The sequence below is a fragment of the Hakea prostrata genome, chromosome 4 (genome assembly GCF_041222555.1).
Source record: "Hakea prostrata isolate BN-2017 chromosome 4, UWA_Hpros_2, whole genome shotgun sequence".
Lineage (NCBI taxonomy): Eukaryota > Viridiplantae > Streptophyta > Magnoliopsida > Proteales > Proteaceae > Hakea > Hakea prostrata.
The window spans coordinates 9294618-9307550 of NC_142603.1; the positions used below are offsets into that span (position 1 = coordinate 9294618).

General features: G+C 37.1%; 1 protein-coding gene across 1 annotated transcript; it reads right to left on the reverse strand.

Moving 5' to 3' along the window:
• Positions 1-4887: 4887 nt before the first annotated feature.
• On the reverse strand, positions 4888-6477 carry LOC149017676 (homeobox-leucine zipper protein HAT22-like). Its single transcript, XM_089154212.1, has 3 exons — positions 5751-6477; positions 5564-5643; positions 4888-5467 (listed from the first exon to the last, which is right to left on the reverse strand). Exons 1-3 carry the CDS (start codon positions 6414-6416, stop codon positions 5173-5175), a joined length of 1041 nt encoding a protein of 346 aa, XP_089010338.1. The 5' UTR covers positions 6417-6477; the 3' UTR covers positions 4888-5172.
• Positions 6478-12933: the final 6456 nt, after the last annotated feature.

Consider the following 12933-nt stretch of genomic DNA (forward strand, 5'->3'; position numbering starts at 1 on the left):
GTAAAAACCTCTCAATTTTCTAGTGCAAGTAGGTCTTAAACTACAAAATTAACCATGACCTTTCAATAGGCAATGGTCTTCCTGTGGGTCCTTCCTGACCTCCTTGGTACTTCAATTTCACGACAATTTTGATTCAGAAATCTATTGCTTTAACAAAGCTAAAAACTATTCTTAAGTGTTAATTTACCCTACTTAAAGAAGTATTAATTAAGCTGGTCAATGATCCAAATGTTAGGTTATTCAATTTATTTAGTGTCTTTGCTTTGTCTTGGTCAGGGAACCAGACTAACCGACAGTGTAAGCAGTGTCATAGCACAGTGTCTCCAAGGTGTTTCAGAAATAATAGAAACAAAATGGAATAGTTTATGGTTAGCAGTTTACGTGTGGTTGCACGAGTGTGGGCATGGCCGCATGAGATCACTGATCACAGATCACCTTTTGTTTCTCATTTTACTTAAAGCAAATGAACCAACCCAGATCAGCCCACGCAAGAGGTGATGCAGATATTCATGTGAGGAGTTCAAGAGAGTAAAGGCAGACAAACAGATTTGCAGGCTTTGGGGTTTGGCCCTTGGCATGCATTTGTAAAAGCTAGCAACTAGGGTTGGAAACTCTTTCAAAAAGAGTAGAAAAGGAGAGGCAGAACAGACAGTGTTGACGATAATGATAAAGATGACAATACTACTTTCCAGGAAGGTTCCCTGTGATTTATTATAGTTGGGCTTTTCGTTTTCTCCCATCATTTTCTGCTTGAATGAAGTCACCACCATTCATTTCTATCTCTTTCTCTATTTCATGTTTCAGGAGATTCTATAGTTTCTCACCACATGGCCAACGCAACCCTAATCCAGTGCTTTCTCCGTCTGGATAAGCAAATTCCAACACCAACTGATCACTTTCAATGTTGTCGACCATAAAATGGAAAAGAAGAACTCAGATTATTAATTTCTTCAAGCTTTCATCATCTTTATATTGATGGGTTGTGGACCTAATCCCGTTTGGGAAGAAAATATTGCTTCTGCTCCCAATCCTAATGTAAACTTGAACTAATTAATACCCATTCCTTGTGGATTCGTAAATATACTTTTAAGATTTTTTGTTTTCTTATTCAAATACCTTTCAAGCCTTTAAGACTGCATTTACAAACTGGGGCACGACGAATATGGCTATAATCAAGAAGAGCCAAAATTTGTCTTACCATTGGTTCAATCAATTTCCGTTTTGCTTATCTATTTTTGAAGGGAAGTTTTCTCTGTCGGAAGGACTTTTCCCCGTACGTGTATACATATACTGGAAACATTAGTTGGATCGACATTTCCACATTTGATGAAGGATGACAAATAAAGAAAGCTTCCTTTCCCCTCTTGAGTTTGGACTCAAGGGCCATAATCTCCTACATAAATCATTTATATACCCTTTAGTCAAATTTTGATATACCCATTGATGTTTCTAGGGCTGTAAGTTTCGCCTTGGTGGCCTTAACATACTCTGAGCTCATTCAAGGCATGTAAGGGTTTAAATTGTGTACCAAAACCGTTCAACTGTACCGAACTGCGCCGTCTAAAATTATGCCATTCAAAATTCGGTATGGTACTGGCTTTGATGGAAACATACCGCGGTATGTCCCGAAATCGTATCAAATTTGCATAAAATTGTGTGGTACCGTATAAAACCATATGTCGTATCAAACAGAGGCTATATATGTAAATTCGCACTTAGAAAATACATTTCTACTCTGTGAGAGAATCATCTAGTGTTTAAAGTCTACATTAAATATTCTTTGTTTGGTGTTTCAAGTCTAATTAGCCCCTTGACGCTTAAAGTACATGCTGTTGAAGGTTCCTTGGTGTATAAACTCTAATTCTCCAAGTCTACTGTGAAACCACTCTTCCACTTCAAACTACAAACTGCTACATTAAAGATCATATCTACGATAACCCAATAAAAATCATACTCTGAATTATGCTCTTCTTAGATGATACAGGTAAAAAAACGTTGAATTATCTTCATGATCTTACAATCATAAGCACATATATTGCCACTTTGGACAATAAGGACTTTCCTTTAGAGCATAGGATCTTAATAAACCAATAATAAAAGTGGAATGGGTTCTTTGTTACCAAAATTATACCGCATTATATACCGTGTAAAAACCGTTTTCATACTAGTACCATACCATATCGTTTTTGCAAATACCAAAACCATACTATACTGTGTAAATTCGGTACTGTATGGTTTCAATTTTCGGTATTCAAAGTTGTTACCGTTCCGATTGACACCCTTAAAGGCATGGACTTAAGATGTTGGCCCTGAGGGTAGTTCAGAGTCAAGAGCAAGCCTGAGATTAGTGTTTGGCCCACCCAACCCGTTCCTAATTTTTATGTCTTGGACCCAATGAGTACATCAACTTGCAAAGAGATCGAGAAAGGAAATATTGCCGAATTGTTTTTTTTTTATTGTTAATTTTATCTATATTTCTTTTTTCTTTTTCTTTTTTTCCCTAGGTTTTCTATTATATCAGATTTATTAGGGCCAAGGTCAAGATAGAGGGGTCAATCAGGAATAAGGACAGGGACAAGGCCAACTTGTCTTGACTTGGTCCAAATAAGGACAACTATGGCAAGAATAGACTTGGCTTGACCTGTCAAAATTCATTTCTGGAACAAGAATTTAAAGCCTTAAGTTAGAATAAGGTAAGAATAAACTAAACTATGAGCATTCAAGGTTGGAATTGGGATTCAAAAAACCCAACCCAACCCACCATCCGGATTGCAACCGTAAATGTTTCCTTATGAGGTGGTTAATTTCTAACTTGGTTTTATTAGACCAAACTCATATCAAGCTAGTAATATAGGAGAGGGAGGTTCATTACTCGAATTTGAATCCTCTCTACCCAATATGCACATACAATCATACAGCCACACTCACATGAGTGTGAAACCCACACGGCTCTGCTCCGAGTGTGATTATGTAGCTATGTAAAGAGGATCTGAACTCACATTATCCAATAACCATTAATTAGTGGGTTGAACTATAGTGGTTGGAAGAAGATAGTCGGAGAAACCCTAGCTGCTCTAAGAAACCCTAAGGCCCAAGCAACATTTTGAGGTGCCTCTTCTTCTTCCTCTTCCTCCTCTCTTTGCCTTTTCTTCTTCTTCTTCATCTTCCTCCTTTCTACTATCTCCTCTTCACTTCTTAGAAATCTTTCTCCTTTCTCCTTTCTCCACTGTTTTCCTTTTCTTTTCCGTTATTTCTTGTAGATGCCATATTTGGAAGCAACTCCCTCGGATCTGGAAGTTCTGATGTTGTGTGCCCATGTTGTAACCTTTGTATTGTTGTTTGTCATCACCATTGCAGCCCCTACAACTTCCTCAGCCAAAGCTCCTTCCGTAACATCATCCGGCCATGATCTGGAGAAGGAAAAGTCACCGTTGTTGAAGCACGAAGTCAAGAAGCGAAAGTTCCCTACACATCCGACTTCCCACTCAATCCAATAGTTGTTCAAGTTGTGGCTGCTCTGCCCTTGTGGTGTGTTATCTCTCCACCCCTGTTTGTGGCATGTTAGTTTCCACCTTTGTGGCGTGTTTTTCGCCTATTTGGGCGTTTGTGATGGAGGATGTGTATTTCGCATCTTTTGAGTTTATTGGTCGCTATTGTATTTACAGTTTTATGTATTTTTTAGATTGACACATACCTTAGCTTGGATGACCTTGTCTATTGCATGTATGACAATTCGGTTGAATGCTGCTCTTAGACGTGTAAATAGATAGTCAAAGTCCACCTCCGAATTCGCATTCGTATTTGTTTAAGAGTGTTCGTATCCAAAAATTTTCTTACAAAAAAATATCCATATCCGTCCGTTAAGCAACCAGATTCAAATTCAGACAATTGCTTATCAAATTGGATAATATTCGGATAAAATTTTATCCAATAGAGTGAAGTATTCAACATTTTTTTCTCTGAAAAAGAATGATAATGGGATTCAGAAACCAGTAATTGGAAACCGGATAATCGGAAATCAAAAATTATCCGATTAGAATAAAATATTAAACACTTTTCTTTAAAAATGGGCTAATAATCGGATTCGAAAACCGGTAATCCGTAATCGAAAATCAAAAGTAAAAAAAAATGATAATCACCAATCAATAATCGGATAGTTTATCAAATCGGATTATTATCAGATATCTGATAAAGTTCCAGATTCGAATTCGTGTGTCTTCTCTAAATTTCTGGCAGATTTGGATTTGAATTCGGATAGGGTTTTGTTGACGGATTCAGATATTAGTGTATCCAAGCCAAATCCGCTTACCGGTCTAGCTACTCTTTGGCTTTGAATGTTTCTCTTCAAACCTTATCTTTCCATGTATCTATCTTTTTGTATTTATGTATTTTTTTTCTAAGTCCAATGAATGAAGTTCTTTCTTCTGACCAAACAAAAAAAGCAAACTATAGTGATTAGGACTGTGGAGTTTTTGAAGCTTGATCTTGAAAATTAAGGATGAGAGAGAATGTGTGTGAGAGAGAGATCACGTGGGAGAATGACCCACTGGTCCCGTTAAAGATGGAGGATTTTGACCCTAAACCCGATCTCCCTTAAATCTCTCAATTCCTTTCTCGGCCCCCACGCCTCCAATCATCTTCATGGTTCCCCCACTCCATTCTCTGCTTCCTTTTTCTTATTCCCTTGATTTCCTCTCATCATCTCTCTAACTCTCACCACTGATCACATCCTTCATCGAATCTGACCCAACCAACAACTCTCTTGTAAGATTACTTAATTGGTTACAAATGTGACACATTTCCTGGTCTTCCATATATCATGTTAACTTCAATATTAATCTTCTCAAACATTAAATAATACGCCCAAATCACTTAGTAGATAGAGAAATCTAAAAAATAAAATTTGCTTGATTGAAATATTATTGTTATTCAATTTCCCATTACATAACATTTACAAAAACCAGAAAGAAAAAAAAAATGTAGGGACCTAGAAGTTTCCTAGTTTACTACTTTCTACTGCTCATGCTTTAAATTTAGTACTTCCATCTTCCAACTTCTATAAGGGAATACAAATTAATTACACTAAGAGAAATAGATACATACGAAGCCCTGAACCCAAAAAAAAAAAGGGGGATTGTGATGATTTCTTGTTGCATTTCTGGGTTGATCCCTTTAACAAGCTGCAGATGGATGGGTGAATGGGTTATAGAAGTGGGTCTTTGGTGCCATTGCAAAAGGGCTGTTTGTCTTGGATGATCCATCTCCTCCACCTGCCATGCCGCCGATCCTCTCACAGGAAGGGCACATAGTAAGGGTGGCCGCAGGGAGCTGCATGTACAGTGGTGAAGCTAGTTTTAATGCTTTCAGTTCTTGAAGCTCCTTCTGTAATCTTCTGTTTTCGTCTGTTAATGTCTCACAACACTTCTTCAAGAACTCACAATCCACCTCGGTTTGCTTCAGCTTTGTTCTGTCAGAAGACCATCCAGTTTAGTTTTGGTAAAATATGACCAGACAAATGGAATCTAATATAACATTCAAGAGAGAGAAAGAGAGAGGAGCAAACCTGGCTCTCCTATTTTGGAACCACACTTCAACTTGTCGGGGTCTTAGATTCAATTGTTTAGCCAAAGCTTGCTTTTGCTTCTGATAGGAATCCGAGAAAACCCATTTTAGTACAATTTCCAAAGAACAAACCCATCCAAGAAATTAAAAAAAGGAAAAAGAAAACGATTTCATCAAGTAAAGTATACCGGATTGAGAGTGCTGTGCTCTCTGAAACTATCTTCCAAGAGGGCAGATTGTTCCTTGGTAAGCCTAAGTTTCTTTCTTGCACTGCCTTCTTCCTCTTCATCACTAGCCCTGGAAGAAACCCTCTCAGTCTCCATCTCTTCACTTCCAGGGTCTCTCTCCCTCTTAATGCTGGCGTTGGAGAAAGATGAAACCCCACTGTGAGGAGAAGCTTGTCGGCATGGATCTACAGGTTCTTCGCACACCTTGTTCATGTCAATCTGGGCTTCTGCCGTTTGATAATTACTGTCGTCCGAGAGAGCCAAAGTGAGGGAAGGCTCAAGATTGGTGGTTAAACACCTTTTGTGGCGTTGTTGATGATCGGGTTTAGCCAGATTGCTACTCCCCTCGCAGCCCAACCCCAGGCCAAGGCCTGTATTACACAGATCGTCAAAACCCATTGCTTCTTTGAGGACTTCAAACGAACAGTTGCTCACGTACTCTTGGAGGAGAACAAGACGAAGATATGTTATAGAGATATAGAAATAAATCTGATTGCAGCAAACAGAGAAGAAGAAGAAGAAGGAGAGGAACGAATCTGGGTTGGATGAATTATGAAATTCCCCATTTATATATATCTCTTTCTCCACACAGGTTGACCATGAGAACCCCACTACTGTTATGACCATTGGTCTCGACAAGCAAGCATAGAAAAAAAGATCTCTTTCTATTTCTCTCTCTTATGTGTGATTTGTGCATAGAAAAGAATGGACGGATGGATGAATGCTGCGTGGATTCACATGGAAGTGGATTACGGGTATAAACACAACACAACAAGAGAATGACTGGTCCTCACTTGTTACTAAAGCTTGATTATAAAAGAATAATCTCTCTTTTTGTGTTCCTTTATCGTATGTATTATGAGGTTGTTCTCTTTTAATTATTGGCTTTGTTTAGCTTACGTTGTAACCACTTTGTTCTTATAATTATATCTTTTTCATTATTTAATCTTTTCAAATAGTGTTGTTTACATCATGCTGTATTCATGGTATCTACTATCTAGGTTTGTCATGCATTTGATCTAGAGGAAATTCTTGATATGTTTGATATATGATCAGTGATCTTTCTCCAAATATTTCATGTGAGATAATTTTAAGGGGAAAAACCTTGCTAAAGAGCATGATTGGAACCCCCATTTCATCTTTGTCCACCTTGCCCCAGACCACACGAAATGTTTCCCACCTCATCAAGCACACCTCTTCTCTTTCCTCCTCTCAGTTACATGGCATGTCTGAGTGGTGATTTTTTATTTAACTTGTTCTTGTAAAATATCAAGCATAACCCTTCATATATGGACTCTCTTCTCTTCGGGAAAGTTTTATAGTGGTGGAGCTTCTCCAAAGCCTGGGGTCATAACCTTCTTACAATTTTTTGAAATTTTTCTAGAAGAACAACATTTCTTTTAAATTTTAAATTTCCTCTCCCGAAGACTCATCAGTATTTAAAACCTCTTTTATTATTGTTTTTATTAAGGAAGAGGGTTAGAAAACGATGTGCAACAGAAGGTTTAGAGATTTATTATGGTGTCTTTATTATTATTTCTCCTTGTTTGTATAGAAATGGTGAAAAGAGAAATTAAGTAGGTGGAAGACACAAAACCAGTTTCAAAGATAATTATGATGGTGCATTAGAATTCAAAATAAACAAGAATCCGGATCTTAGCTTAAGTAGAAAGCTGATGTCGAGTGTTCTGGACAAATTGCCCAATCTATCTACTAAGCATCCATCATTCAATAATGTTTTGTCTCCTACGCTAACTTCCTAGTTTTCTAGTTCACCTATAATTAATTATACATAAAATCACCATTATCATTATTAAATCTAAATACCTAAGTTATTGACACTTTAATGAACACACATAGATATCTTTTATCAATTCTCTGACTCTAGAAGAAAACATGTATATCTATTCTATGGTGGAGGCTCCCAGTCCCTGTTCATATATATGAGACACAGCTCATCTTCTGGTCCATCTTACCATTCCATACATGCATGGGTCATGCATCATAACACTAGAAACACTTGCAAAATGTGACTTATGTTTAGATATTAATATTAGATATTCAACTAGCTAGCTAGGACCTAATCATGAGTGTATGTAGATACAAATTTGTTGTTCTAGTGTAATAAGCCCCTTTAATTAGGTAGTAATCCATGAATTAGGGATTCTAAATTAGCTTAGATCAGCCAATCGAGGGGATATGTTGCATGATTTACGCATTCAATTCATGCATGTTTTTGGATGGTATATGTAGAAGAATAATACAATAATGTCTACCAATGTATCACTAACAATATATATAGGTGCATGCACAAGTTAGACATTCAAAAAGAAATGATAAATTAAATTATTGGTGAAAATCTTATTTTTTTGAGGAAATTTAGGATCTTTAAACCATGAAGAGTTGTTTATTACACTTTGAGGAAGGATTATCGATCCTAATCTTTGTCGACAAGTATCAAAAGTAAAAGAAACAGATAGACATTGACTTTGATATAGTGGAAAAATAATCAATTATGAAATGGTGATTCTCTCCCAAACTCACTCTCTATGCGGATGATTGGGAATAATTGTAAGATCAAATTCAATAATCGTGCACTTTAAACTAATCACTTATTTCATCTTCACACCTCACCCAATGAAACCAAAAGAGAAGTATATTTTAATAACACCAACACTAAAAACAATGTTAGCTAGTAGTAGCTAGCTAGTGAGTGGGTGGTTCTCTCTCTTGGGTCATCCTTCATCACTCATTTCTTCTAATGGATATTGGTTGGCCCCACACCCCATATACTCTGTGTCAGATGGTGATCGCCGGCGATCGTCTATATTCTTTATACGTGTGGGGTGTTAGGTTGTTTGCTTAGCTAATACCGCGTCATTACATAGTCCATATTAGCTAAGGTTTTTAAGCCAGGAGTATTGCTGACCTTAATATTGAGGGAGTGGTTAAGATTAAGATTTTGTATTATGAATAGCATCTTAGGTCTTTAAAGCCGTAATTAAGCATACTTAGATATTACATATGTGAGGTGTGATATATTGAGCACGAGCGACACGCGTGACGAATAGACGAGTATCGGAGTAAGAGAAGGAATTAGACATGTGGACCCACCAATGATTTGGTATGATGGGCATTTGATTCCGTGGGGGATGATTATGGGGGTGTAGAAGTTGGCAAATGATGGAGAGGGAGAAGTTGGAGATAAGGTTAAATAATTGTATATGTATGTGTGCTATGGACTTTACAGCCAACCGACATCTTTGAAGATGTTGCTCTTCTTTTCACTATTTGAGATCTCTTTCTCTTCTCTTTCTCTTTCTCTTCTCTTCTCTTCTCTTCTCTTCTCAACTCATCCCATCTCTTCACTTTGTTGAGAGGCCCCAAACACTCCCTTGGTGTTTCCTATCTTTTCTAAGCTGCTTTTTCTTTTAATAAAATTTCTTCGTTCCTCTCCATACCAACCGTCCAAATCAAGGAAACCAAGAGACTTTTGTCTTGAATAATTGGGTTTTGGGTGTTCATCAAATTGTAGTCTACGCTATCTTGATTACTTGAATTGAGCTTTTGATGGGAGAGAAGTTATTATCAAAGAAAGTTAAGGGACACATGACATGATAAATGCTAATTAACAAAAGTATATATACAATAATTATGCAGGAGGGATGAATGGGTTTATGTGATATGTGGTGTGGGGTAGTGTTAGGAGGAAAGGAATTGAAAGGAAAGTCGAATTACAGAAAAATTTTCTATGTTGATATATATGTCTTTGATTTCATAAGAGAGAAAGAGAATCATCATTCATATCATCAATGCACCGACTTCCTGAAAGTAAAACCTTTAAGCTAGCTTACCCCACCACAATCACACTGTTTGGAGACTAGTAAAATGTGGGAATGGGCTTTCTTTCATATGGGGAATCATCATCCATAGGTTTGAAACTAGACAAGAGATGGGGGAGCCCACTTCACCCCCATTATGGTGACTAGACAATTTGACATTCTCTCTCTCCCACTTCACTTCACCCCATTATGGTGACTAAATTTGACATTCTCTCTCTCTCTCTCTCATAACCAAAGTGTAGTTGACATATGGGCTGTGGAGAACACTGCTTGAAAGGCTTGTCGGGCTAAGCTAGGGCACAAACTTAAGGCATTGGGGCCCAACCCACGATGCTCCATATGAATGTGGCCAACACCCAACTGCCCTTCTCTCTCTCTCTCTCTCTATCTCTCTCTTAATGACCTAGGGTTATAGGGATCAAACCCTAACCAGGAATTTAATCCTCTTGGGATTGTTGGGTTAGCTTCAATTTGACCCAGATGAGATCAAGACCATTTCAGCCACTCAAAAAACCCAATAAGTGAATACTTAGGCACACATGTAGCAAATCCCGCGAATCTTGTTGATTTATCTTGAGGTTAAATTAAAGAATCAATGTTGATAAGAAAATTGACTGGACATTAAAAGAAACCTTGGGTCTGCAATTTGCAGATTCAAAAATCAAAAATCCAATCATAAAGCCGGCAACTTTGCCCCCAAATAATATTGTAGCCTTGCAAGTGGTCTAATCTTTAATCATCATCTTCTATTTTTCATTCCATTCATTTTCTTGATGAACATTAATTTCAAAATTTCAATTCCTTGCAAACGGATCTTGCATTTTGCTTCAATCCTGCGCATTTACTATTCAACAGACCGTTAGTTTAATCGAGATTAATTTGGACCAAAATTTTGATCTCAACTATTGATTTTCAACAGTTAAAATCTTGATCCGACGATTGAGTGTTCTACTGAACGTGTCCATGTCCTTACAAGCAAGGTTCATGGATCTTTCAAAAACGGACTTATCCAAACTTGGTAAACCAATCAACCAGTTTTTCTTCACCTAATCTCCCGACCATGGAGTCTATCATAATAATACAATAAAGGGGGGGAAAACTATTAAAAAAAAAACCTTCTAGGTATACTTGAATGTTACTTCTGAATATTCTTGTCACTGAGTGCAATCGATATTTCTTTGTTTTTCTTCTAATATCCTTCTAGACATTCTACGCCTCAATCTTCATTTCAATAATTTTTCCAGATACTAGAAAAAAAAATCTCATAATAATCAATAGATAGGACTCACAATAATTAGTGTTATTTATCATTTTCATTAGTTCCATAAATTTCAAATCTTTTATTAAATGCTTGAAGCCCTCAAAATGTTTGTCCTTCCTGTCCAATTTATTTATTTTATAGTATTTTCTCATTTAAAATCATTTGTCTGTCCTAATCCTGTTATTGTGAATCAACGAATCACAGATGTAGGAAGCAAAATAGAATATTGGTTATCTATCTTATCTTAATGCTAAATGTCAAGAATCATAACTATTTGGCCCAATTTTGATCTGTTCCGCGATACCCAAAGTTGTGTATCAATCTTGAACTAGTGCACTTTGATTTTTTATCAATTTGACTTAATGTTTTTTAATTAGTATTTTGGCTTCATAAGATTTATTATTTGATTTTTTTTTTTTTCTTCTTTGGGCCTAAGACCACTAAAAAATTATTAAAAATAAAAAGTTTACATGATTAATATAAATAGATAGAGGATTTGGAAAAGAGTACAATATAGTATTTGTACACATAAAAATATTCCAATCTTTGGGCAAAAATAATAATACTCCAATACAACCACAATTCAAATAGGAAGATGATAATATACAAATTGATTGGAATAATAGGAAAAAATGTATAATGAAAAAGAAATGTAGATGTGACAGAAATTAGGTATTCTAATAAAAGACTACATTTCAAAAGGAATCGTTCCCCATCACAATCATCAAATCCTATATCTTGACATAGGCCCTCATTATATTAAAGTTCTATTATTTCTTCAACTTTCCCTTTGAAATTTGGGAAAAAAAGAAATAAAATTTTGACAAGATGCCACATTCTAGTCAACGACAAATCATATCCTAGCCATTTCCTTTAAAGTCCTTTCTTTAAAATAAAAATAATACTATTCATTAATTAAAGAGATTATCATATGTTAATTTTTGAGCCTCAATTGTCTTTTGAAATAGAAAAATATATGTAAATGATATATATGAATTTGGAGATCAATACAACACGAGAAAAGGTATCACACCATAACTAAACTAAATGGAGAGTTTGGATCCATTAGTCTTGACGAGCTTATCCATGAATGAGAAACAAACTATATCTTGACTCTTTTTCTTATTTTTGGTGCACAACCATATCTTGACTTTTATCCACACTTGCTGATTAGGCTAAGAAACAATTTTCCCTTTTCAAGTCTCCCCTAATTTTAAGAACTGATCTTTGGATTTAGATGCAACATGCTACATTGATAGCTGCCACAATACTGTTCAATAATAGACCCAAAGGTGGTGTAGTGCTAGTTTCTCTTTTCTCATCTATCCATGTCTTCACGGCAGCTCATTCTCTAGCTGACCTGGGGCTTAATAAGCTGGAGTTGCATCTAAGGTCCGAAGTATCGGTTGGTGTCGCCATGTCGGTGGCCGGCGACACCACCGAAACTCTGAAAAGTCGGCGAAAGGTCGCCAACATTTAGTGGGGCGACTCCGCGAGAGTAGAGTGAAGAGAAGACGGTAGCACCAGGGTCGCAAACCGAGAGAGAGAGAGCGAGCTCGAGAGAGAGAGAGAGAGAGAGAGAGAGAGAGAGAGAGAGAGAGGGGCGGGTCATGCCGATGCGGGAGGGAGAAGTGTTGCAGGCTGCCGTAGGAGGAGAAGAGTTGGAGAGGGAGAGTTCGTAGACTGAGGTAGTGAGGTCATGCGGGAGAAGAGCTGCAGCCTTGCAGCAGTGGTGGAGAAGAGTTGGAGAGAGAGAGAGAGGAGAGAGAGAGAGAGAGAGAGAGAGAGAGAGAGAGAGCAGAGAGGGTTTTGGATTAGTTTTGTTACCATCGAATGGAGAGATGACCAGATATTCAGTCCATCGAAAATATTGGAAGACCTACGGCTTGTATCAGTTATTTTCTTCCTCTCTTCCGGCGGTAGAATGCACCAGCAATGGTTGTACTCATGCCGCCGGCGATAAAATCATTGATTTTGTCAACATTTTGCTGGTTTGACGAAAAATCACCAATTTCCGGTGAAATTTTGTATCTGTCGTTTC